General features: G+C 40.1%; 5 protein-coding genes across 5 annotated transcripts in view; 3 read left to right on the forward strand and 2 right to left on the reverse strand.

Annotated features, from left to right (window-relative positions):
* Positions 1 to 3,634: 3,634 nt before the first annotated feature.
* The window catches only part of LOC124156371 (agrin), a 192,713-nt gene continuing 171,451 nt past the window's right edge, over positions 3,635 to 24,896 (forward strand). Inside the window, exon 1 of the mRNA XM_046530899.1 lies at positions 3,635 to 3,945. Within this exon, the coding sequence (XP_046386855.1) occupies positions 3,867 to 3,945 (79 nt within the window). The 5' untranslated portion in view covers positions 3,635 to 3,866. The remainder of the gene's footprint in view (positions 3,946 to 24,896) is intronic.
* Positions 8,871 to 11,448, forward strand: LOC124156375. The gene is made up of 3 exons (XM_046530903.1): positions 8,871 to 9,362; positions 9,536 to 9,694; positions 10,578 to 11,448. The coding sequence occupies exons 1-3, from the start codon at positions 9,126 to 9,128 to the stop codon at positions 10,692 to 10,694; spliced, it is 513 nt and encodes a 170-aa protein (XP_046386859.1). The 5' UTR covers positions 8,871 to 9,125; the 3' UTR covers positions 10,695 to 11,448.
* On the reverse strand, positions 9,688 to 12,133 carry LOC124156372 (putative nuclease HARBI1). Its single transcript, XM_046530900.1, has 2 exons — positions 11,528 to 12,133; positions 9,688 to 10,543 (listed from the first exon to the last, which is right to left on the reverse strand). The coding sequence occupies exons 1-2, from the start codon at positions 11,819 to 11,821 to the stop codon at positions 9,728 to 9,730; spliced, it is 1,110 nt and encodes a 369-aa protein (XP_046386856.1). The 5' UTR covers positions 11,822 to 12,133; the 3' UTR covers positions 9,688 to 9,727.
* On the forward strand, positions 12,145 to 14,740 carry LOC124156374. The gene is made up of 3 exons (XM_046530902.1): positions 12,145 to 12,654; positions 12,828 to 12,986; positions 13,870 to 14,740. The coding sequence occupies exons 1-3, from the start codon at positions 12,418 to 12,420 to the stop codon at positions 13,984 to 13,986; spliced, it is 513 nt and encodes a 170-aa protein (XP_046386858.1). The 5' UTR covers positions 12,145 to 12,417; the 3' UTR covers positions 13,987 to 14,740.
* Positions 12,980 to 15,420, reverse strand: LOC124156373 (putative nuclease HARBI1). Its single transcript, XM_046530901.1, has 2 exons — positions 14,820 to 15,420; positions 12,980 to 13,835 (listed from the first exon to the last, which is right to left on the reverse strand). Exons 1-2 carry the CDS (start codon positions 15,111 to 15,113, stop codon positions 13,020 to 13,022), a joined length of 1,110 nt encoding a protein of 369 aa, XP_046386857.1. The 5' UTR covers positions 15,114 to 15,420; the 3' UTR covers positions 12,980 to 13,019.

Genomic DNA, 24,896 nt, shown 5'->3' on the forward strand with positions numbered 1-24,896 from the left:
AATTTTATTGCGTATTGGTTCTTTCTCAGCCTAAAATCAGTCTTATGTTATCATGAGCCGAATTACATTCTTTCATTAATGCTATGGATTAGAACTTTATTAAGCATTCATTAATGCTTACTAAAGTTTTAATTAAATACTAGTTTACAGGAAAACGCTTCCAGTATCTATGATATGTAAAGTAAATTGTAGCTTTTTGCAAACCTGAAATGGTGCCGATTATGAAACGCCAACTTTCGGCAAGCAAATTTAAAATTTGTAATAATTTTATTTTGATTTGTTTACTTAAAATGGTATCAAATTACATTAGACGAAAGCAATGCTACGGCTTTAAATTCACTCGAAGCCTTGAGTATGGATAACTAAAGGTTGAGGTCGTTATGGATCCGAGGCTGGAGAGGGGAGAAAACCCAAAAATCTTGGAGGTGTGAGAAACGAAATTTGAATTACAGTTAATTATGTGAGCATTTTCGACCGTGTCAAATAGACTCATTGTTACCATCTGACATTTCAATGATAATAAAATAATTATAATACTCAACTAGCAGTATATTAAAAAATTACTGAGGCAGGTGGAAAATATACAGTACCATGTATTATTGCTTGCGTCATTGTAGTTGTTCATATTGTGATGCGATTAAAGACTCGCTATAATCCAAATATATGTAATTTGTGATAGTCGTGACATGCGTCATTATTAGTATTCCAAGCATTTTCGTTGTAGGATTCGTATCACTTGACCTTTACTTAACCATGATTAGTATGAAATTTGGTATTAAAATAAATTATGAAAGTGGCGAAAAAGGTAGTGCCCTACCTCTGGGCCCATTATGGTAGCCAAAAAACAACACAGGAATGAGGGGTTTAATTATGATTTTTTGAAAAAACCATTTTCAGTGTAATAGTTAGCTTTATCAAAAGGAATTTTGATTCACAAAATCCAAGTGAGATACATTTTATATCATAAATATATTACTGTAAATAGAAAGTGGTAAATTTTATCAAGAGTGTTAAAGAAATGATCAATTTTAAAACCTTTTTGGGTTCTGAAGCCTAAGGTATTTTAACGCCATATCCTCTTGTGTACGCCACTGAAATGGATTAATAAATCATTGGGCCGACTTCTGCATACAACCTTGCCTGCCGCCGCTATGCATTTGCGTTTGGCGTAGTGCGAGGACTACAGCTGTGCAAAAGAATGGGGAAGAAGGGAGGAGGAAAAGTGAGATTTGTGATAAACGTGCTTCATGTGAAGCTTAGGTTGTTTTAAGAACACTTTAAGTGCGCATTAGAACGACTTATTTCGCTTCTTTGGTATTGTATGCATCTTTTTTAATTTTGATATCTTTATCATATTTTATAATTTTTATTGTACCCTGCTATGTGATTATGATGATAGGTACTATTTGTATCACCGTGATGCACATATGCGTTGAATTTCTGTCGATATCCTTGTTTAACGCATAGTCTAAAAATCATTAATTCATTCTTTGTCAAATGCACTGCAAAATGTGGAAAATCCAATCATTGGAATGATGTCATCACGGGTAATCTTCGTGAACAATAATGCTGGTGAAAAACAACAAGTCTTTTTTCTCATATAAATTCCTTCAATGAAATGTGATGAATTATGCGTATAGTTTATCCTAGTCTTTCCTACGTTTCTCATAGCCGTAACTTTAGTCAGCGGGAAAATCGTAATTGAGTGTCTATGTTTTTGCGCTGTCTATAAAAGGGCAGATACATCCTCAGGCTCAGGTAACACGATTTCTGGATTTTGACGTTTTAGCACGCCGATTCCCTTGATTCATTCATAATTTTCGCGATAAGTGAAGGCTGAATCTTTTGTCTTGACGCGGAAAAGATGTAGCCGGTGGATTCATTTTCGTGAATTTTCATTAAGACGTGTGTAAATAATACTTACACCATTATCTTAGAAAGCGAGGTTAAGGTATATCGGATTAGTCAATATAAGATTAAATTTTTCACTTAATGCTTTTTTTATTGGTTTGATCGAATGTAGCCCAATTTGCATTTTTTAAGCGAGTCGCTGCACAAATTTCCTTGTAGCTCAGGAGATAATATTGGGAGATACCTACGTGTGACTGCTATCTCGAATATTTGTATTATGATGCGATTTTTTAGGTTCTGGTTAAAATGGCACAATATTATAGGTAAGTTTAATGAAAATCTCACTAAACTGACAAGCCCTGGAACCACACTTTGACCTCGCAAATTTAGTAATTGAAGTCCTTTCTAGTCATTGACAAGTGGGGCCATCACAAACATGCCTTCTCCTCTGTGGTAAAAAAAATGAAGCCAGTTGTAAATAAGTCTTGCAACTTTCAGGTTGGCAGAGGAGGAATGACCCATAATGCAGCCGAAACCGGGTAAATATTGAATAGAAATTTGTATTTTTTAAACAGTGGTCGATATCGTATAATGTTTTGGATAGATTCTATTTTGATATTATCATGAAAATCACAATTTCTTTGTTTCCCAGTGGAACATGAATATTTCTGTCTCTCGCTTCAAAGCCTTGGCCAGAAAATGTTTTTGGGCCACACTTATTCGTGGACGGGGTACATGTCGGGGATTTCGCGCGAAGGAAGTGTACTTATAACCGTATCACTCAAACATTTCGGGGATAAGATATTAGATGCAACCCAGAACGGCTCCCTAAGGCCTTGTCTCGCATCCATCTTTTTCGGTGTAAGTTAAAACTTTTATCATCATCATCATCATCACTGCTTAAGAATCCTAAGATTGGTTTGACGTAGCTCTCCCCTCAATTCTACTATCGGCTAATCTTTTCACGCCTAAGTATTTCTTCTCTTCCACATCCTTCTTTACCTGCTCCATGTATTTCATTCGAGGTCTTCCTTTTCCGTTGTTTCCATCTACTTGTCCCTCGACGATTGTCTTCATCAGGCCATCATGTCTCAAGATATGGCCTAAAATATTGTTCCGTCTTCTTGTTAAGTTTTTCACGAAACTTCTCTTTCTCGTACTCTTATTAGGGCAATCTCATTACTAACTCGGTCTATCCATTTGATCCTCATCATACTTCTGTGTCACCACATTTTGAAGGCCTCTACCCTTAATTTATCTGCAGCTGTCATTGTTCATACGTCACTTCCGTAGAGAAACATTCTCCAAATGTGGGTTGTGATAAACTGATTCCTTACCTCTACGTTTAAAGTTCCCGTTGCTGGTAGATCTTTCTTTTGGTGAAATGGTCCCTTTCCCTGGGCTATTCTGCGGATAATTTCTTTCTTGCTTCTCCCATCGCTATGTTTTAAAAACCTCCATTGAATGTTAAACGAGTTCACTCTATTATCCAAAAAGGGGTTGACGCATTCGATTTCCCACCCTCTCTAATTTTCAACCCCTATTCGTCGTCCTCTGTGTGCATCCGCGGATACCATCCTCATCCCTCCCCTCCATTTATTCCCCTCCTCCCCATTCCTCCTCCCCCGCCCTCGTTTTCGCCCCCTTCCCCTAACCCTCCCCTACCTCGCCCTCCTCCCCCATTCTCCCCCTCGCTCCCCCACACCACCAATCAACCTCCCTCCCCCTTCCCCACCTTCCGATCCCTCCTATAACACCGGCGGGCGACTCTTCTCCGCGGTCATTCGGCTTCCGTCCAACACCCAGGTCGTTCTTCCTCCTCTTCTCTCTCAGGGACCGTCGACAACCTGCTCCGCGGAACTCCCGAGATAATTCGTACGCCCTAGAGGTTTTTCCCCTGTCCGCTCCGGGAACGAGAGCTCACGGGAAACATTTCGCTTTGGCCCGCGAGGAAGGATTCACCCCTGGAAAAGGAATTTCGAATAACGCCGTAGAAGAGGAGAACCTCAGTCGCCATGGGGACCAGCGGCCCTTGCCGGAGCCTCGTCGCCTTGACGACCCTCGCGCTCGTCGTACTCTTCGTTGTCTCAGCAGGTCAGTCGACTCTTTTATTTTCACTCTTATTCATCCACTGTGCCAGCTTCGGAGGCTGTCGCTGAAAAATCATTTCGAAGGAGATCGAATCGTGGAGTCAAGGAAAGTCTGGCGTCGTTTGGGGCCCTTGGCTGAGGAAAAGTTTTGGGACCCCTTTTTGTTGCTTCCGGTTGTCCCTTGGTGATCGCCGACATAATGGCATAGCCGGATAAATTGCGTTTTGATTGCGAACTATGTTTATATAGAAGAAAATTTACCCGTTGCTCTGCGCCGTTCCAACATTTTGAGGGGAGCTTAGTGTTATTTCAGATGCGAAAAAGACTGAGTATTGCTAAAAAATTAATTTCTTAAAATCTCCGTAACTATAAAAGCGGTGACAATAAACTTCATACTTAGCCGTCAATTTATTTCATTTAACTTTGTTGGTGAAAGGCGTGTGCATATTTGGAAAAATGCTGTAAACTATGGTTGGCGGTTTAAGTTCACCGTTTTTGTTACTGTTCATTGTTCATTATTGTAAAAAAATCCCTTTCTATCAATAAAATCAACTGATTTGGGCGTTACTTGGTGGAACGATGAAATGTTCATGGTGAAACAAAACCCAGTACTATTCCTTAAACTTTTATTTTAACTGTCAACTAGTTTCGACGTTTACACCGTCATTATCAAGACTGACAGAGCAATTATTTACCCAACAAAGGCTGAACGTTGTACGCTATTGCTCTGTTAGTGTGGATAATGACGGCGTAAACGTCGAAAATAGTTGACAGTTAAAATAAAAAATTGTGGAATAGTACTGGGTTTTGTTTCACCATGAACCCTTTATGTCAGTTTTTATCAGCACTTGTGGCAGACTTCGCCAAATTAGGCGCAGAAATTACTGGGAATTAGTAAAAGATACCTCAGCGTTGTTTCCTGATGCATTGACTGATACATTTTCAAAAATATTTTGGGAATAAAAACAGTCCCTTGGAAAGTATTATAGCAACAAAAATACCATTCCTCACTTCGCTCTTGTTCACTCGTTAAGATTTTGTGGGGTTCCTTTGTCCTACTACTTTCTGTGAATATGCAGTTTTAGGTGTGCTTTATGAAGTCCACCTGAGATTAGAACGTTACTTTTCAGTCAGTAGAAAATTGATGTTCTTTACGCTTACCTTTGAGCTAAATTATTTTATGGTACTACAAGGACTTGTTGAGCACAAGCCGTGTAAAAACACAAACTTTACCACTGTTGGCACTTACCCCGAACGAATATGACATGGTTCCACCTTAGCTAACTGTGACCTTGTCTTTGAAATCCCTCAGTAGCCACACATTCCAAGTCCGTGTGCACTCAAGGATCTTTTTCACGTCGTGTTTTCTATGAGTTCATATTTTTTATTTATCCTTAAATTCCTGCTACAGTTCATCTACATGACATACCGCTACCTTCATCTGAGGAGTTTCCTAGTAGTTTATCTCACCATGCGTACACCGAATGCTACGTAGTTTAAGCCTGCGTTTACAGTCACCTGGTGACCAACAGTTATTTTTCTGACTGAATTTCGTCGTGTGATCTGGGGTCATCGGAGTATCCAGGGTCCTAAAGCTGAATTAATATAAATATTACGCTTGTCATTCTTTGCATAATTATGGTAATTTCAATGTTGAGGACTTAACTTGAATCACAATACTTTTCTCCCCTTTATCCCGATTCAAAATCGCTGGTTGTCTCGCCGATCTGTCATATAATGTACCTGAGTTGATTTTTACAAATTGGGGCAGTCTTGTTGATTGCGATTGAGGAGGATTACAAGAATTGTCGATAAATGGATGTTTGTTAGTACAGTTACCTTTCTTGAGACGAATATGGATCAGTAATTACTTTTTAAATGAGAGGCCAATGTGAAGTATCCTACCCTGAGTTGTTAAGTATGTAAATACATCAACTTCCTTCCAATAAGGCCTCTTATGTCGGAGGAAGCTGTGGAATTTTGGAACGTATTATGTTTTTTTCAGTATTAGGGAGAATCACGTTCATGTCAGTTATATAAAAAAATTCATGGAATTATCGCCCTTCATTCGCCTGTGAACAAATGAAATGATTCCCGTTATGGGAATAACTCAATTCCGGGTCATTTACTATTGGAGTTTTTTTTCCTTACATCCAGTGCATTCCGTCTACGTCGTGCCTTTCATTTTTTAAAGTTGTTGTTGGTACTGAAACATAGAATGAATGATATTGTAATATCTCTTCTCAAGCTGTGTCTAATAAAGTGAGTGTATTTTGACTTTTTGATTTTGATTTATTTTAAGATTTTTTGTTATTCATCGAGAAATGGGCATTAGGAAATTATTAAAGAGGACGTCTGAATAAGATCCTTAAGAAAATGATTCCTTTTCTCATCACATTGTGAACGTCCCCATCCTCAAGATAAACACTCCGCTTATAAATCCAAGTCCCCATTTTCCCTTCTGCATTCTCTATCTCTCATAAATATTTGGCGCTTTTATTTTGTTTTTTACTTTTATAATGAGTGGAGAAGTTCTTTTAAGTGTTTTCGTGAAAGGTTTATTATTCACGAGATGGTGATTGTCAATGCAACTACTTTGATTCGTGATCTAATGAAATATTGAGAAAAATCTTGACCTTTCTTCCAGTTAACAATTCTTCAGAATTTGAATTATCCATCTTGACTTTTCAAAGTCGAACTAACGTCACCTCATGTGATTAGACGAGCAGCAAAGATCATTTCTTTGCTAATAGAGGAGGAAGTGAATGCATACCTTTCGAAAATAGTTTCAGGGTTGATTATTGGGTAAATTGTATATTAATTTAGTTCTAACTTCCTGAGAGTAAGGTACGGTCATATTCAGTGCTGCAGGTTAATTTAGGAGAGAAATAGATTTTTTTGAATAGGGTGCTTGTATTTCCTGCATTTACTAAATATTAGTTTTAATGAATAGTTTTTTTGTTGCCTATGAACCAAGCTTGTCGTATTTTACTTCATGATGGGTAAGTTGTGGTTTCAGGTAGGATTCGGTGAATTTTTTCAGGTGTCTCTATTGCAATATTGGGTAATTTTAGATAACTAGTAATTTTTTTCTCTCTTGACCTCGTTTGGTGGATATAAGTTATGAGTAATTATTTGGAAATTTTCAGACATTCACTAGGGATAAATGCCGGTTGGATGTGGAAAAATGAAATATTTCATTCAGCTGCCGGAGTCACTGAGTCGCATTCGAAGAGTGGTTCCGAAGTATTTAGGTTCTCAGCTGTCCACTTTGTGCTCTCCCCGATTTCGAGGGACATAAATCCGCACCAAACAAGGGTGAACTAGTTTTGTGCCGCACCCGTGCAAAATGCAGTTTTTTCGTCATTGGAAAGTGGAATGGAATCCTCGCGCGAAAACAAACTCACATACTTCCGTAGCTGTTTTGTGGCGACCGTCATTTTTTATTGGTGTAATCTTCTTGAGTTTTTCTAACTCTCCTATCTTATGGAGCCGTGTCACTTAATATTTTATTGCACGGAAAGTATGCGGGGACAATTTAGTATTTGTAATACTTTTCGTGAATGAGTCTGCTAATTTTTTAGAACATTGGCACGTACCTATTTATTTAAAATATGAAATTTTCGGTTTTAATGAGCTAAACCACCCAGAGGACTTTATGTGGATGAATAGTGTCTCTTTCATGTTGAATGTACTGGAAATTACCTTATAACATTTTAGGATAGAATTATAATTCCTTAATATGAGTAAATATCGATCTAAAGTTTTTAAGTTAATTAAGGTGGCGGCTTACAATCGACGCAAAAAAGTTAGAACGCTGAACTTCAAGCATATGTATGGAATTCTACCGGAGCTCTATCGGGTCGCGTCATTATTCGCTTTACTCATTATTTATTCGACTGCGACAGTGAATCATTGAACTTTATTAAAACCTAAACTTTTAGCTTCTACGGTGAAAAGAAAGAAGAACACGCGAAACCTCAGTAGGACGGCGAAACAGTCGTCTTATGCATCTCGTCACGGGCAAAAAATTTAATGGGTATATATCATTGTAATTTTTATAGAGAGAACGTATTCGCATAACAATTAGCTTTTTAAAATTAAAGTTTACCCATTCTTTGATTTTTTAAATGACCGAAAGGTAGATTTCAATTTCCGAGGTGCATAAAAGTACATGAATATCGAAGTTACGTATGTTCTACGAGAAAAAAAATATTTCAAAACTTTTCATGAAAGTAAATGTTTACATTGTTCCTATTACTAAAAATAAATCACAAAAACGAAAATCGCCCTGCGGCAATGCACTCTATCAAATTGGAAACTGAAATAGAACTTTTAAATATGGAAAGGGTAGAAATCTACCTCAACTGCAGAGGCACCAGCGCGAGCGTTTAGACTGCTAGGACGACGAACTCGTGAGGCAATCACGTAGTGGATTTTTTCCCAGCAGTTAAATAGTATTTATTTCGTGTGAGCTAAAGCAAAGGCTTACATATTCATTTTTATGGCCTATGCCGGTAAAGTAGTAGAAACCAAAAACAACTTCAAGGGTGGAATCTCGGGTTGTTTGTTGTAAGCGTCTCCCTAACGAGTTACACTCGTACGAGCAAAAATATAGACCCTTAATTTCAAATGATGTTTCTTTCAAGGTAGAGAGACTGCCGAGAATGGCTGTGGGTTGGCTTGGAATGCTAATGGTCTGCGGTTCGTTTACCGCTATCGTTATATTTTATTCATATGAGCATTTCTGCATGTTCCATTAAGGGTCTCTTGCGCCGGTTTCCGCAGCAACGCGAAGATGCACCAGTACCCCTCCCCATAGCATTCGTTTAGGGTCTTTGCTCTTCTGCCACCTCAGGGTCAGCGTTCTTCTCCCTTCACCTTCGCTTGGTCTAGATATCTTTGCGCTTTAAAGCCGCTACACACGTTCCGACCAGACCACCCAACTGTCGGGACCAACTACGTTGGCGCCGACAGTTGGAGGGTGTGTAGGCCTGTCGCCCGACGAAAACAGTCGGACCCGACGGTCGGGCGGTTGGTCCTGCAAGACCATCCAACCGCCGACCGCCCTACCCCGATTTCTGTGGCGTCGCAGCGTGTGTACCGTTATCGGCCGACTCCTGATCCCGACCCGACTCAGTCTACCCCTGGATTTGGTCGTTGGAGGTCGTGTTTTGTGCTAAAATGGCTCAAGTTTCTAATGAAGAGAGAGTTATGACAGTGGCATTGCTGGAGTGCTGGAGACAGTACCGGTGTTTATGGGATATGAAGGATGACCATTACTCCAATAGGGATAGGAGGAACGAGGCTTATAATGCCCTTCTAGAAATTTATAAAACCTCAAGTGGAAATGCAACGTTATCAACCTTAAAGAAGAAGCTGGAGAATATACGAACGGCATACAAAAGAGAAGAAAAAAAGGTAAGAAATGATAAATAATCTTTTCATTCATTCGTTTTATTAGTAAATATTCTATGAATTTTGAGGTTAACAAAGTAGTTATAATTATTACTGCAAAATTTAATGAATAGAACACAATATAATGTGAAATATAATGAAACAATGACATTTATTACTTTATCGTTACGCCACAGGTATCAGCAAGTGAAACTACCGGGGCTGCTAGCGACCACGTATACGTGCCAAAGTTGTGGTATTACCAATATTTGAGTTTTCTCTCTGAAAAGCCACAAATTTCAAGTGGGACGGAAACGTTGGAGGAAGAAGGCGAAACCATCGACACTCCACTTACCGTAAGTACTTATTTTATATTATAAATGCAAAACTTAGAGACCGACTCTAATCATCTGTTCTTGGAAGGTCACTCTCCCTTCGTTATTAAAATAGCGTGTAAAAATATGTCGTACTCTATTCCCTTCTTCATATCGTTCCCTCGTGGTAGATTGACAAAGAGGTACCAGTGAAGGTAATTGTCTCCATTCACCTTGCTGAAACGAGATGTTATCAACATCCTCTCGATCAAATGATGACTCATTTACGTATCGTTGGTTTTTGTTCAATAAGAAATTGTGTAAAACACAGCAGGCTAAAATAATTATGTCCACCTTTTCAACACTCAAAGAAATTGCTTGATGAAACACCCTAAATCTAGATGCTGAGATGCCGAAGGCATTTTCAACCACCCTCCTTGCACGAGAAAGTCGGTAGTTGAATATACGTTCATCGTGAGATATATTTTTAAGTGGGTAAGGTTTCATGAAGTGTTTGTTCAGCCCAAACGCGCTATCGCCAAGAAATACATAAGGTACAGAGTTATTTGTGCCTGGTAATGGTGAGGGAAGTGGTAAGTGAAGTGAATTATTTGACAACTTCTTGTAAAAGCGAGAGTTATTCAGGATAGTGGCGTCTGAAACGCATCCATTAGTACCAGCATTAACATACATGAACTCATACTTGGCGTTAACGATGGCAAACAGTATTTTACTGAAAAATTTCTTATAATTGTAGTACAAGGATCCGCTATGGGGCGGTTTTTGAACAGCGATATGCTTCCCATCTACAGCCCCCACCGCATGATCGAAGTTCCATCTTTGACGAAAATCTTTTTCCACTTCTTTCCATTCTTCTTCACATGTTGGCAACTGAAACATGAAAAAATCGTATGATTATTTTCAGGACGATTGTGAACCAGGCGAAGAACCTCCTTCAACCTCAACTGTATTACCACCAGCTGTTGAAGGACCACCAAAAAAAAATTTAGGAAAAGTCTTGACAAAAAAAAAGAGGAAATGATCGACGCAGTCCAAGCTCTGCTATCAACCCAGGAAAGCGAAAGCGAGATCATCGGTCGGTCGTTGGGAGTCCAACTGCAGAAACTAGAGGCAACTCAACGAGCTATTGCGGAAAAATTATTCGCTGAAGTAATTTTTTACGGGAAAATGAACAAACTCACCCCTTTCTCCACCATTAATTTATATCCATCACAACAATTGCATTTTCAGTACCCTATGCGCCCTCAACATTCACCTTCGGTTTCCCCTACCTTTACCCAATATTCCTCAGACCCCAGAACTCCTTCCCCTTCTACAAGTTCCAATCAAAGGCCACAAACAACACAAATTAATATTCCTCAGCACATTCCACTCCAAACCCCATATCAAAATACTCAGCAAATAATGATAACAGAAGAAATTCAACAAAGCTCTACTCTCCAGTTTCCAAATATGTAATTTTAATATTCTTAAAGGTTCTATTTTCTGATTTTTTTAAACACTGGTATACCTGTGTACGCAATTGATTGTAATTATTAATTTAAGAGATTATTATATTTAAATTTGTAATTTTTTCATGGTAATAAATTTAAAGGTTCTATTTTCTGATTTTTTAAACAGTGGTATACCTGTGTACGCAATTGATTGTAATTATTAATTTAAGATATTATTATATTTAAATTTGGAATTTTTTAATGGTAATAAATTTAAAGGTTCTATTTTCTGATTTTTTAAACAGTGGTATACCTGTATACGCAATTGATTGTAATTATTAATTTAAGAGATTATTATATTTAAATTTGGAATTTTTTCATGGTAATAAATAATATTTTACTATACATTTATTGTACTTACCTTTCTGTATTCCTTCAGACTGTTGTAAATAGCTTCACAAGTTTCTGGAATTATTCTTGATAACAGTTGTGGAGATATGGCAGCACTATACTTCAAGTCTTCCAACGACCTTCCAGTGGCTAAATAACGGAGCGTCACCACAAGTCTCTCTTCAGCACTCACGCATTCCCTCATAACTGTATTTTTTCTATCAATTTGAGGTTTGATCTTGCTCAGCAACTCCATGAAACACATTTCGTCCATCCTCAAATAGTTTCGGAAATCATTTCCATCCAATTCTTTAAGTAAATTCATGTGTGTGAAACTTCGTCTCTTGAGCAGCCACTTCTTCGCCCATACTCTTCTCTTTTTTTTTTACATCCTCGATGAGGACCAAATTGGCTAAAGCCAAACCCAATTTTTGATTTTTGGAAAAATGCGGAGCCATGGCCAACACAACCCAGAATCAACTTCACTCCACGAGATCACGTTGTGTACTGAGGAATATTTGGTAAGTTGGTCGTGTCGGGTTGGGTCGAGTGATTTGGTTGGGACGTCTGTAGAGCTGGCCCCGACAGGAATGGTCGGGTAGTTCGGTCGTGTCGGGTGATCGGGTCGGAACGTGTGTAGCGGCTTTTAAAGCCGCTACACACGTTCCGACCAGACCACCCAACTGTCGGGACCAACTACGTTGGCGCCGACAGTTGGAGGGTGTGTAGGCCTGTCGCCCGACGAAAACAGTCGGACCCGACGGTCGGGCGGTTGGTCCTGCAAGACCATCCAACCGCCGACCGCCCTACCCCGATTTCTGTGGCGTCGCAGCGTGTGTACCGTTATCGGCCGACTCCTGATCCCGACCCGACTCAGTCTACCCCTGGATTTGGTCGTTGGAGGTCGTGTTTTGTGCTAAAATGGCTCAAGTTTCTAATGAAGAGAGAGTTATGACAGTGGCATTGCTGGAGTGCTGGAGACAGTACCGGTGTTTATGGGATATGAAGGATGACCATTACTCCAATAGGGATAGGAGGAACGAGGCTTATAATGCCCTTCTAGAAATTTATAAAACCTCAAGTGGAAATGCAACGTTATCAACCTTAAAGAAGAAGCTGGAGAATATACGAACGGCATACAAAAGAGAAGAAAAAAAGGTAAGAAATGATAAATAATCTTTTCATTCATTCGTTTTATTAGTAAATATTCTATGAATTTTGAGGTTAACAAAGTAGTTATAATTATTACTGCAAAATTTAATGAATAGAACACAATATAATGTGAAATATAATGAAACAATGACATTTATTACTTTATCGTTACGCCACAGGTATCAGCAAGTGAAACTACCGGGGCTGCTAGCGACCACGTATACGTGCCAAAGTTGTGGTATTACCAATATTTGAGTTTTCTCTCTGAAAAGCCACAAATTTCAAGTGGGACGGAAACGTTGGAGGAAGAAGGCGAAACCATCGACACTCCACTTACCGTAAGTACTTATTTTATATTATAAATGCAAAACTTAGAGACCGACTCTAATCATCTGTTCTTGGAAGGTCACTCTCCCTTCGTTATTAAAATAGCGTGTAAAAATATGTCGTACTCTATTCCCTTCTTCATATCGTTCCCTCGTGGTAGATTGACAAAGAGGTACCAGTGAAGGTAATTGTCTCCATTCACCTTGCTGAAACGAGATGTTATCAACATCCTCTCGATCAAATGATGACTCATTTACGTATCGTTGGTTTTTGTTCAATAAGAAATTGTGTAAAACACAGCAGGCTAAAATAATTATGTCCACCTTTTCAACACTCAAAGAAATTGCTTGATGAAACACCCTAAATCTAGATGCTGAGATGCCGAAGGCATTTTCAACCACCCTCCTTGCACGAGAAAGTCGGTAGTTGAATATACGTTCATCGTGAGATATATTTTTAAGTGGGTAAGGTTTCATGAAGTGTTTGTTCAGCCCAAACGCGCTATCGCCAAGAAATACATAAGGTACAGAGTTATTTGTGCCTGGTAATGGTGAGGGAAGTGGTAAGTGAAGTGAATTATTTGACAACTTCTTGTAAAAGCGAGAGTTATTCAGGATAGTGGCGTCTGAAACGCATCCATTAGTACCAGCATTAACATACATGAACTCATACTTGGCGTTAACGATGGCAAACAGTATTTTACTGAAAAATTTCTTATAATTGTAGTACAAGGATCCGCTATGGGGCGGTTTTTGAACAGCGATATGCTTCCCATCTACAGCCCCCACCGCATGATCGAAGTTCCATCTTTGACGAAAATCTTTTTCCACTTCTTTCCATTCTTCTTCACATGTTGGCAACTGAAACATGAAAAAATCGTATGATTATTTTCAGGACGATTGTGAACCAGGCGAAGAACCTCCTTCAACCTCAACTGTATTACCACCAGCTGTTGAAGGACCACCAAAAAAAAATTTAGGAAAAGTCTTGACAAAAAAAAAGAGGAAATGATCGACGCAGTCCAAGCTCTGCTATCAACCCAGGAAAGCGAAAGCGAGATCATCGGTCGGTCGTTGGGAGTCCAACTGCAGAAACTAGAGGCAACTCAACGAGCTATTGCGGAAAAATTATTCGCTGAAGTAATTTTTTACGGGAAAATGAACAAACTCACCCCTTTCTCCACCATTAATTTATATCCATCACAACAATTGCATTTTCAGTACCCTATGCGCCCTCAACATTCACCTTCGGTTTCCCCTACCTTTACCCAATATTCCTCAGACCCCAGAACTCCTTCCCCTTCTACAAGTTCCAATCAAAGGCCACAAACAACACAAATTAATATTCCTCAGCACATTCCACTCCAAACCCCATATCAAAATACTCAGCAAATAATGATAACAGAAGAAATTCAACAAAGCTCTACTCTCCAGTTTCCAAATATGTAATTTTAATATTCTTAAAGGTTCTATTTTCTGATTTTTTTAAACACTGGTATACCTGTGTACGCAATTGATTGTAATTATTAATTTAAGAGATTATTATATTTAAATTTGTAATTTTTTCATGGTAATAAATTTAAAGGTTCTATTTTCTGATTTTTTAAACAGTGGTATACCTGTGTACGCAATTGATTGTAATTATTAATTTAAGATATTATTATATTTAAATTTGGAATTTTTTAATGGTAATAAATTTAAAGGTTCTATTTTCTGATTTTTTAAACAGTGGTATACCTGTATACGCAATTGATTGTAATTATTAATTTAAGAGATTATTATATTTAAATTTGGAATTTTTTCATGGTAATAAATAATATTTTACTATACATTTATTGTACTTACCTTTCTGTATTCCTTCAGACTGTTGTAAATAGCTTCACAAGTTTCTGGAATTATTCTTGATAACAGTTGTGGAGATATGGCAGCACTATACTTCAAGTCTTCCAACGACCTTCCAGTGGCTAAATAACGGAGCGTCACCACAAGTCTCTCTTCAGCACTCACGCATTCCCTCATAACTGTATTTTTTCTATCAATTTGAGGTTTGATCTTGCTCAGCAACTCCATGAAACACATTTCGTCCATCCTCAAATAGTTTCGGAAATCATTTCCATCCAATTCTTTAAGTAAATTCATGTGTGTGAAACTTCGTCTCTTGAGCAGCCACTTCTTCGCCCATACTCTTCTCTTTTTTTTTTACATCCTCGATGAGGACCAAATTGGCTAAAGCCAAACCCAATTTTTGATTTTTGGAAAAATGCGGAGCCATGGCCAACACAACCCAGAATCAACTTCACTCCACGAGATCACGTTGTGTACTGAGGAATATTTGGTAAGTTGGTCGTGTCGGGTTGGGTCGAGTGATTTGGTTGGGACGTCTGTAGAGCTGGCCCCGACAGGAATGGTCGGGTAGTTCGGTCGTGTCGGGTGATCGGGTCGGAACGTGTGTAGCGGCTTTTAAATGTCAAAGACGACACCGACCACGTCCTTGCTACCCCGTACGTGTTCCATCTACCTCCCTCTTTGTGGAAAATGGAGAGTGGATAACCTAATGCACAATCTATACATGCGTTCGGAGCAGTGTCCTCCACCCCCACCCCAAATAAGGTTACCCAGCAACTTCCCCATCAGGTCACTCAACCGAATATAATTGCCGTGCTTGCAGTCGCATCCGGCGAAACGTGAGCATAGGTCTCTCTCTCCCGGTTGTTTATTATTCGTGCACGTCGCACGCGAAACCAATTTGTATTCCCGGTGGTGTAGCGTGGGCAGAGGCGGAGAAGAAGAGGTGAGCGTATCAAACTCCAAGAGGCGATCCGATCTCTCGCAAGAGAGTATGATAAAAAAAGAAGGTAGACGTCAGATTAATAGCGCTTCGACCGCTTATCAAGTTGGCGGTGCTCCTTGTGCGGCGGCGGGCTGCCTACGCGGACCCTTGACTTCTCTTTGCGTGGAGTACATTTGTATCCGCCGCCTTTCATATGACGCCAGCGGGTTACAGCCGACTGTCCGTCTTTCAGGGAGCATCCTTCTTCTTCCTAAGGCCTCGATTTCCGTTATATATGCTGATTTTTGCGGGGGATTTAATCCGTTCCGCAGTCGGAGCAGGGCTACTTCTTTTCGCTGTTTGAGCGTGGGCGCTTCTTAAACTGTCCGATAGAGGGGGTGAAAAAAGGGAGCAGCATCGTAATTATGCATCGTGGGCGGTATTGGTTGGTTACCTCTGGTGTAAAAGATAACCTACGGGAATCGTAAGCTCAAATGATATGCCTGTGACCAGGTATCTTCATCCATAATTAAGTCCAGAAGTGGCGGTATGAATTTCATGCTCAATTTGGAATTTATTTTTTTCTACAGTTTTAAGCACTATTTCAAGAACTTTTACAAAAACGTTGAATGATGGGTGATAAGTGTTTTTTTGCGATGTTCATTAGCTCTTACTCTACATTGACAAATTTTCTTGTTAACAGGATTTCTAAGGAATTAACTTGTAATTTGTCGGAATGGATGCGTGTAAGAATATTTTAATGATATGCAAACGTACTTAAGGAATATTTTTTGTGCAAGGATATTTCATCTTTGTTTTTTTTCATAATATTTTATTTTCAAGTATGTACCAAGTTTCACGCTTAGTTTGTCTCTGATTTCCCTGTAATTACAAATTTTTAATTGTGAATACTTATCCTCCATTTTTAGGATCAAACACATTATTCTTAAAAAAACTACGAAAAAGTTTATAATTGATAAAACTTGCTTTACTTTCCTTCTATAAGGCGAACAGTGCTGCTTTTAATGAGAGATAATCATAATAAAATCAAAACGGTTCACCGATGACAATGGAATAATCATCCCTCCCTATTTCTGGAAAAAGGGATGAAACGCAGGAAAACTTTACTTAAGGAGAGAATAAAAACAGAAAATATTATGAGTGGAAAAGAAGCCATGATGAATTATCCTACCTTTCGAACTCCTGTGGCACGACTAGGGGTATGGTCTTAAGAGAGATAGTAATGCCGCGTCGTGAGATATCCGGCGACTATGCTTTCAATCATGTTTCGGCAAATCTATGTGCTTAACGAAAATTTTATTTTAGCTACTGGAACCCTAAATGAAATAATATTGGTAGAATGATGGTGAACTCTTAAACGTAATCAAGGGCTTCCCCCTATTCTAATAGACCATACAGCGAAATAGGTTGAAGGAGTTGAGGATCATGTTTTGACCCTTAAAATGAGGTTACGGTATCCTCTGAGACTTTTGAAACGCCATCTTTATCATTTAAGACTCGTGCTATTTCTGTTCGTGACTCAGTTATCCACCCTTGCGACAATCTCCCCTTTCTGTGATACCGGAAGTTATCTTGTCTAATTGTGAGTTTCTCTAATGAACGCGTCATAAAAAAATACCGTACCTTAGCAAGTTGGTCACCCCTTGTTAGCCATCCTCAGGGCAAGAGCATTGCCAACAAGAACAACGGTTCGAATGCTGCCGTGATGTCACTGTTAAATGGAGCCAGCCACGAGATCAGAGTCGTTATGCTGCGCTGGGATAAAATCATCTTTTTTTCCGAGAGCTTACATTCTTGCCTGCGGCGCGTGGCTTTCTGCAATCGTAAACAAAGGATTCTTGGACCCGTTTCGTTCTGTGATCTACTTCCAATGGTTCTTTTGCGTCTAAATTCCCGAAAGTGAATGTTCTCATTCCTAGGGTAGCGGAAAATAACGGGTTAAACCTCACCCGTGACTCGGCGTGACCTTGTTGTGACGGATTCGCGCCTGGCGATGATCGATGCCAAACAAGTTCAAACGGTCTACTTGTGTCATGCTGACGTCGCATTTACTTTTCGCAGTGACTGCAATGAGTAGGGAATTGGCGATGGATGTGGAAACTGATATCAGTACATCCATTATGTGAAAACCGCGCTTCAATTGGCTTTGGTTGTTGGGAATTGATTTAATTTGAAATTACATTAGTCCTATAACCATATCTTCTTAGCTGTGTTTAGTATCCAAGGAAGCCACGCAGAAGGGGAGGGTTAGGCGACTTCAGTCATCCGCTGACAATTTTCCTCTTCATCGACTGCCTCTGGGTCATTCTTGCACATAGGGACTGCTCTGCGTATAATTCATATTCTAAAGGGATGTGATTACTAATGTGATGCATTTATTTGATTAATTATTTTGATTTTCAATCTAATAGGTATTCGTGCGCTTTATTTCTGTTCGGGGCCCAGGCAAATAAACAATTTTTATATCAAGGTAGGCAGTGAACGTAAGGAGTGAGGAGATAACAAATGCGACTGAACAATTAAATATCAACTATTGAAATTCTAAGGAATAGTTATTCAATATTTCGGCTCTTACGTAATCCCCTCCCCCGATCTAATTTCGGGCTACATCCTTGACCGGACATAACTGATCAGTAAGGGAAATAATTTGTGATAATTCTTACGGAAGCATGGATTTCATTCTCCATAGGGAAGCGGTTCAGGATTTGTTTCACGGTGTCATGGCGCCTCCTGTTTAGGGAATATTATGCGGATCTCGTGATGCTCCCGGTGAGGACATGCAGTGGGGGTGACGGACGTGATCCATATCCGATGAGACCTCCTTCTAAACCCGTCCATGCTTGGCTTGTCAACGTCACGCATGCCGTCTTTCTTTTTCCCGTCCCATAATGCACCTAAAGGATCCGTTATGGGGACCGTATTGAGTGTGAGTCGCGTTGCAGAATCACGGACATTTGTTGTGCCACAAGCAAAGTAAACGCCCACCGTGTGCACGGGGATTGTCCGTGTGGGCAGTTTACTGACGAGTTCGGAATAAAAAAAATCCGATCGAAATGTTTTGTGTTGTTTCCAGGTGGTGGTGCGTGTGATTCATGGTTCTGCAATTTTTCTCGAAATTAATAGCTCATTCACACTTTATTCGTTTAACATTGTGGGTGACAAAAACTAAGACTCACTTAAAATCTTTATTTCAAGAATACCAGGAATTTGTCGCTAGTTTGATTCTTATCATTGAATTATTAAAGCTAAGTTGTAGTTGGTTTTGGAGTTTTTTAGTCCATTCACTGAGTGCCATGTAAATATTTGTGCAATTTATTCCTTGTTTCGGTCAGATTTCCGTAAAATACCAGCAATTGTACTGATTTTGTTGTAGATGGCTTGGTGTTCGTCGAAAAACTGACTTACGCAATTCCATTTTCGTTACAAGTTTCAAGCTACTCATCCTCATTTTCTTATAATGCCCAAAAAATTTTGCTTTAATTATTTTCCTAAATACTGTATTAGGGTGAAGTTCTCTCTGGTTTGTCAAATGGCATTATAATGACCATTAATTCGTATTGAATTCACCTTAACTGAATGTTTTGCATCCATGCATCCTCCTAGAATGCCGGGAAAAATATCCTCGAGGAATTCTAGTTATGTAGTGTTCGCGAACAATTTTGATACTTTGGGATGCAGTGGAGACACTAAACGTGATGGCACGCTTCAGCTCTCGAGTTGCGACCGATACAACTAATTTGACCAGATTGGAGACTGTGCCGGAATAACCGTGAATTTTGAGTGTCTGCGGCGTCGATAACTTCGGTCTAATTCGAGGTGCATGCCCTATCGTCTAATTTGAATGTTTCCTTCTTCGAAAAATATACCTCATCGATCTCAGCGGAACTCCCTTAGGACTATCTCTCGGAATTCATTTTGCTGCTAGCAGTGGTAAATTATTTTTTACGGAATCTAGGAGAATACTATTTCGCGTTGATGTTACCCGTTATTTTTATAAGTGGGAGATATTTCCGGGTTATTTTCTATCCTAAAAATCGTCATCTACTCTCATCAATACGATGGTTAGTTTTCCTCATCTTCTTGCACTTAAAAGTACGCAAGAGAGACCTCTTAAATCTCGCCTTTCTCGCTCAGAATGATCTCGAGCGATTGATGCACAGCTCTTATGGTTCATAAAGGTTGTTAAAAAATATGAAAATATTTAGAAATCATCATCATTAGTCAGCAATCCTAAGATTGGTTTGACGAAGTTCTCCATTTCTCTCTCCTATCCGCTAACCTTTTCATAGCGACGTATTTCTTCTCTTTCACATCCTTTATAACCTGTCCTATGTTTGGGGCCGTCCCATGTCTTTCTTCCCTTCCATCTGTCCTTATAAGGTTGTTTTCATCGTTTCCAATTTCATGTCAATATGTGGAAAGATAATACCTTATCATTTGAGGCATAATTTTGGATCGAAGTAAAGATATTTTTCCGAAAATCGATCGCTTATTTCAATGAATCCCCGGCAGAAGTTATGACCAGTATCGGGTTGCGTAATAAATTGCGTGTCTTACGGCGCTCGAGCGTTGTAAAATACAGTGGACGCCGTGAAATGACATGAGACTCGGCTGGCAAGCGGCGCGCGGTGTGAGAGGAACTGGATGAAAGACGATGCTTTGCATTGCTTCCGCATTGTGTCGTCGCGTCCCGGTACTCATGGGTGGGAAGACAACACCCTGACAAGTGCGATTATATCTCTTCCCTCCCAAAGGGTGTTTTGCCGCTTTCAGCCTATAAGGCAACTTGTTGAAACTCGTTATTCACGGCGAGAATTGGAAGCGCGGCGTAAAGCGCTTAGCTTCAACGGACAGTGGATTAGGCCTCCGTCTGTGTCGTTCCTATGATCCTTCGATTTGATTCCACTTGTAGAGTTGGAAACCGGTTGAGTTGGAATAGGATCGTGGACCTTATTATGCATCGACAATTATATTCGTCCCGTCGCGTGATATGTTTAGTATTTTATTCACTGCCTTCCGCTACATCAACCCCGTTCTAGCATTTTATGCCTTGATCAGTTCTCACTTGAAGATCTAGATCTAACGTGGACTATTCAATTCGAGATGATTGCTCTTTTCCTGGTTTCTTCGTATGATGTACATCTCGCACGGTTGTTTTCAGGATTATAGCATCATAAATGTTGTATTTTTTTAAAATGCCTTGCAAAATATTAGTTTAAATTGGCATAGAAAAGTCATTACTATTCGTCATTCTTCTTTAGACTTGGGTAACTCAGCACTGATTAGCTTTCCATTCAAATCTCCTAAAACGCATATTATATTTTCATATGTACGTGTATCGTGTCTTTTATATTTTTGTTAACTTCGCATAAAACTCATTTGAGGCCTTCCATTCTCGTTCTTATGTCCCCGTTTCATTCGACGATTGCCGTAATTACACCATGCCTCCTGTTATTCCATCATCCTCCTAAGGAATTCTTGGGAATTGTCGTTTCTCTTACTTTTCTTAGCACCCCCTCATTACTGACACATTCGGCCCATTTAGCTTTCATCATTCTTCTGCAGCGCCACATTTCTAGTGCATCCACTCTCTCCTCCTATGCTACTATTAAAGCCCTTGCGAGGATTGGTTAAGTAATTTGTAAAGTTAGCATTTTTAAGTTTTATTCGGAAAATAAAATAACTTTACCGATCGTTTGTGGGCCTCTGAAGTGTGCTCGAAGGTTTATATATTTTTATTTAGAAGTAGAATAATCCTTGCGCCCATTCTTGGTTTTTGCCAAGAATTATTCCGCGTTCATAGGTGAAAAAATTAACATCTGTTCGTGAATAAACGAATGATGGCCGGCCAAATTCCTCTTGGCCCTGCCAATATTGTCCGACCCCTCAGATCGTGCGAAGTTGAGACGGCGGAGGAGACGACTTGGCCGCGGGGAAAGAGGAATGACCCACATTTAACGAGCGTTCCCGCCGAAGGTGTGCAATTTACCCCGAGTAAATCATGCGTCGTGGGGAAAATTACTCTCGCGCCGTCTGTATATCCTCCTGCTTCTCAGTACCCCCTCCTTCTTTCCTTCGGTATGTCGAGGTGCAAGGGGCGCCCCGCGATAAAAAAAAATAGAAGCGGTTCGCGCAGATGGTCGAGAGCTGATTTATGTGACTGCGTTCTGTCAGCGTGCTGGGTGTTATAAAACACCTCCTCTCCCCTCAAGGTCCAGGGATCGCGGAGGAGAGGTGTGTAAACGCTGCCAAAGCCGCGGAGTGGCGGACGGGCAGCAGGTGACGGCCGCAGGAGTCGCTACATTAAGCATCGCACTGCGGAGGACAAGTCCAAGGAGGGCAAGGGGTCACGGAAGGGGTCAAGCAAGGGGGAATGGCCCATGAGAGCGTACCTACTCACTCAGAAGGCTGTAGTCGTGGTCACTCCACCTGGTTGTATCACACGGGGGACTTGGAGGGAGGATTTTATATAGCGACCATGAATCGCGACTCGGAAGTCCAGTGCGATCAGCATTCTTTCCGTGCGATCCCAATCCGTGTGTGCAATATCTGTTGAGGTAGCGGTGTCCAACGCCTTAAAAATATGCGCGGAAGATGTTTTAAGAAGCGGCTTATTTACATTTTGATGTTTTTCAGTGGCACGGAAACGGTTGTTGGGGAGTTGGAAACGATTCCTAGACATTTCCTTCGACCGTAATGAAGCGGCATAATATGCGTCGCGCCTCCCTGTCGGAAAAAGGGTTCATGAACCGAGAAATGAAGTGGAGGCTTATGTTTCGATTTAGGTCCGAAGAAAAATTCATTTTCATTCCGCAGTAAAGATATGGCCAGCCATGGGAAGGCAGACTTCAGTTGCCTTAGCCTGTGTAACTAATTCAAATTACGTTTCAAATGATTATAGTATTAAAGAATTAGTATTGCTGTAAGTACTTCATCCACACATGTCTCCTTTTTCCAAGCGAGTTCCTTCAGTTATTTCACTTTCTTCTTTTTTGTGTTCTTGTTTAACTGCCTCAAGTTCTTATCTCCACGTCTTCCTGCGGGACTTTTCCTTTAAATATTCAAATTCAAATATTCATATATTCAAATATTTATTTCCTCTTCAATAATCCTTACGTAATTTTCTTATTACTTGGCCTGTCCACTCTGCCGTTTGGGGCTCCACAGCTCTCTATTTTTTCCTGTTATTCGGAACACCTCCTAGTTCCTCGCCCTATCTGTCCATTTTTTCTTCAAAACCTGTTATTAGCACCAGCGTTCGAAGGCTTCAAGTCTTTTCGTGGTAAGCTTTTCTAATTGTACAAATATCTGATCCTTTGAGTTCCACTGCCGACACTCTTATTTTCAGGTACTATTTCCGTGATTCCAATCCAATGCTTCCTTTCCACCATGAGGAATAGAAATGTGCGTTATAATTAGATTTTTTATGGTGACCCATACATAACCCTTACATTTCAAGTACTTTGTTTCTTTCCGCTCGGAAAACGTATGTGGATAGTAAGAGCAACCGACTTTCAAAACTTATGGGATCGACGTTTATCATTCAATCTTGTCGATCCGAACCAGTGGTGGTAATCATAGATGTCTGTGATAACATTCAAACTTTTCGCTCAAAAAATCATAAGCACGACATTTAAATAAACTTCTTCAAAATTAAATCATAATGAGAGAAAATGAGAGAAAATGGCGCCAAAGTTAATTTTTTCTGCCAATCGAATATGCTTGGAAAGGAGGAAGACGCTTTTCGTAGAAGAGTGGTTGATCCTCTTGGGGAAGACGCCTCATGGTTATGCACGAACTGCTGTCGTAGCGCAAGTCGAAGTACAGTCTGCAGTAAAAACTTCACTCCTGTCGCTAACTTGAACCTATGGAGTCGATGGCCCCTGAGGCGAATTATCCACGATGCACTTCTGAGAACTTTTCCTCAGAAGCTGCAGAAAACTAGTGCGTCATTCACGAACAATCTTCTGCCAAGTTCATCGGGAGTTGGAATGGCGTCTTCCATGTTTTAGGGAAACGATGACTCATTTTGAATTCCTTCTCGGAAATAGATTTTTTTCCAGGAAGTTATCGGGAATATGACAATAACCGGCTTTGTGTGCAACTCTTTCTCTTGTGTTCATTGTTTTAAATGTCGCTCTGTCATAAAGATCTGAAACGATTGGTGCATGAAAATTCAAGCTCGTATGATTCATAATTTGATCTTATCTCAGTGTACCCCATTTCCTGGCGGGTATTTGTTACTTCCTGTTTTTTTTTGTGATTATAGCAATTAAAAAAAAATTATTTGAATATTTCTATTCTTAGCACTCAATTTTTTTCCTACAATTTATAGCCATTGCAAAAGGCCTAAACGACTTCAAATCAATACAATCATGGAGATCAACAATACTAAAAGTATGCAAGCCACTGGACCAGATTTTTGTGATGATGGGAGCAGTAAATAGATAAGACCAGTAAAATGTGCAAAAGAAGGAAAGAGGATAGATCGGTAGAAATTTGCTACATGGAAGTTAGAAATTTTTCTTCTCTTCTCTCCCTGCTGCGGAATGTTTAGACAGTGGGTACAATCACCATATCTAGCAGCAAATACTGAGGCAGATGGTAGGCCAAGAAACATGTGGAGATGTTGCCTTGAATTCAAGACACCAACATTGAGTGTGTTTAGGGAAACAACGTCTTTCCCAGTTTCTCATCTTTCGACTGAGACGCGAGAGAACCAAGTTTTCTTTTTTTTTCATTTGAGCGGCGTCCGGCTCGACAATGGTGGACACCTCACCTCTTTTCGTGAGCTGCGGAAAATATTCGTGAATGTTGTGACCTAGCGAGCGAAAAACGGCCGCTCAAGAGAGTTCAATTGAAGGCGGGCGACCCCGAAGAGTGGGCAGTGTGTCTCGAATGCGTGCCCCGGGGTGGAGGGCTGTCCCATTGTGCACGCCCACTACACCTCTCTTTCTCCCGCCCGGTGACCCAGTAATCATCCCCGTCCTCCATCTCTCCCCTTCCTCCTCTGCTTCTTTTCTCAGTCGCCTGACCTCTTGACTCTCCTCTCTGCCCATCCCCCGCCCCTTTCGTCTCGTTCCCTTATGACCGCTGCTTCGCCCAATCGGGCAGAAGGGAACGTTATCTAT

Source organism: Ischnura elegans, chromosome 3 (assembly GCF_921293095.1).
Source record: "Ischnura elegans chromosome 3, ioIscEleg1.1, whole genome shotgun sequence".
Taxonomy (NCBI): domain Eukaryota; kingdom Metazoa; phylum Arthropoda; class Insecta; order Odonata; family Coenagrionidae; genus Ischnura; species Ischnura elegans.

Bases quoted from the DNA above. Each gene is read 5' to 3' on its own strand.
- LOC124156375 (XM_046530903.1), top strand. From the start codon at position 9,126: ATGGCTCAAGTTTCTAATGAAGAGAGAGTTATGACAGTGGCATTGCTG. The intron at 9,363-9,535 runs GTAAGAAATGAT...GTTACGCCACAG, and splicing joins ACAAAAGAGAAGAAAAAAAG to GTATCAGCAAGTGAAACTAC. The intron at 9,695-10,577 runs GTAAGTACTTAT...GATTATTTTCAG, and splicing joins CCATCGACACTCCACTTACC to GACGATTGTGAACCAGGCGA.
- LOC124156372 (XM_046530900.1), bottom strand. From the start codon at position 11,821: ATGAATTTACTTAAAGAATTGGATGGAAATGATTTCCGAAACTATTTG. The intron at 10,544-11,527 runs GTAAGTACAATA...TTCATGTTTCAG, and splicing joins GTCTGAAGGAATACAGAAAG to TTGCCAACATGTGAAGAAGA.
- LOC124156373 (XM_046530901.1), bottom strand. From the start codon at position 15,113: ATGAATTTACTTAAAGAATTGGATGGAAATGATTTCCGAAACTATTTG. The intron at 13,836-14,819 runs GTAAGTACAATA...TTCATGTTTCAG, and splicing joins GTCTGAAGGAATACAGAAAG to TTGCCAACATGTGAAGAAGA.
- LOC124156374 (XM_046530902.1), top strand. From the start codon at position 12,418: ATGGCTCAAGTTTCTAATGAAGAGAGAGTTATGACAGTGGCATTGCTG. The intron at 12,655-12,827 runs GTAAGAAATGAT...GTTACGCCACAG, and splicing joins ACAAAAGAGAAGAAAAAAAG to GTATCAGCAAGTGAAACTAC. The intron at 12,987-13,869 runs GTAAGTACTTAT...GATTATTTTCAG, and splicing joins CCATCGACACTCCACTTACC to GACGATTGTGAACCAGGCGA.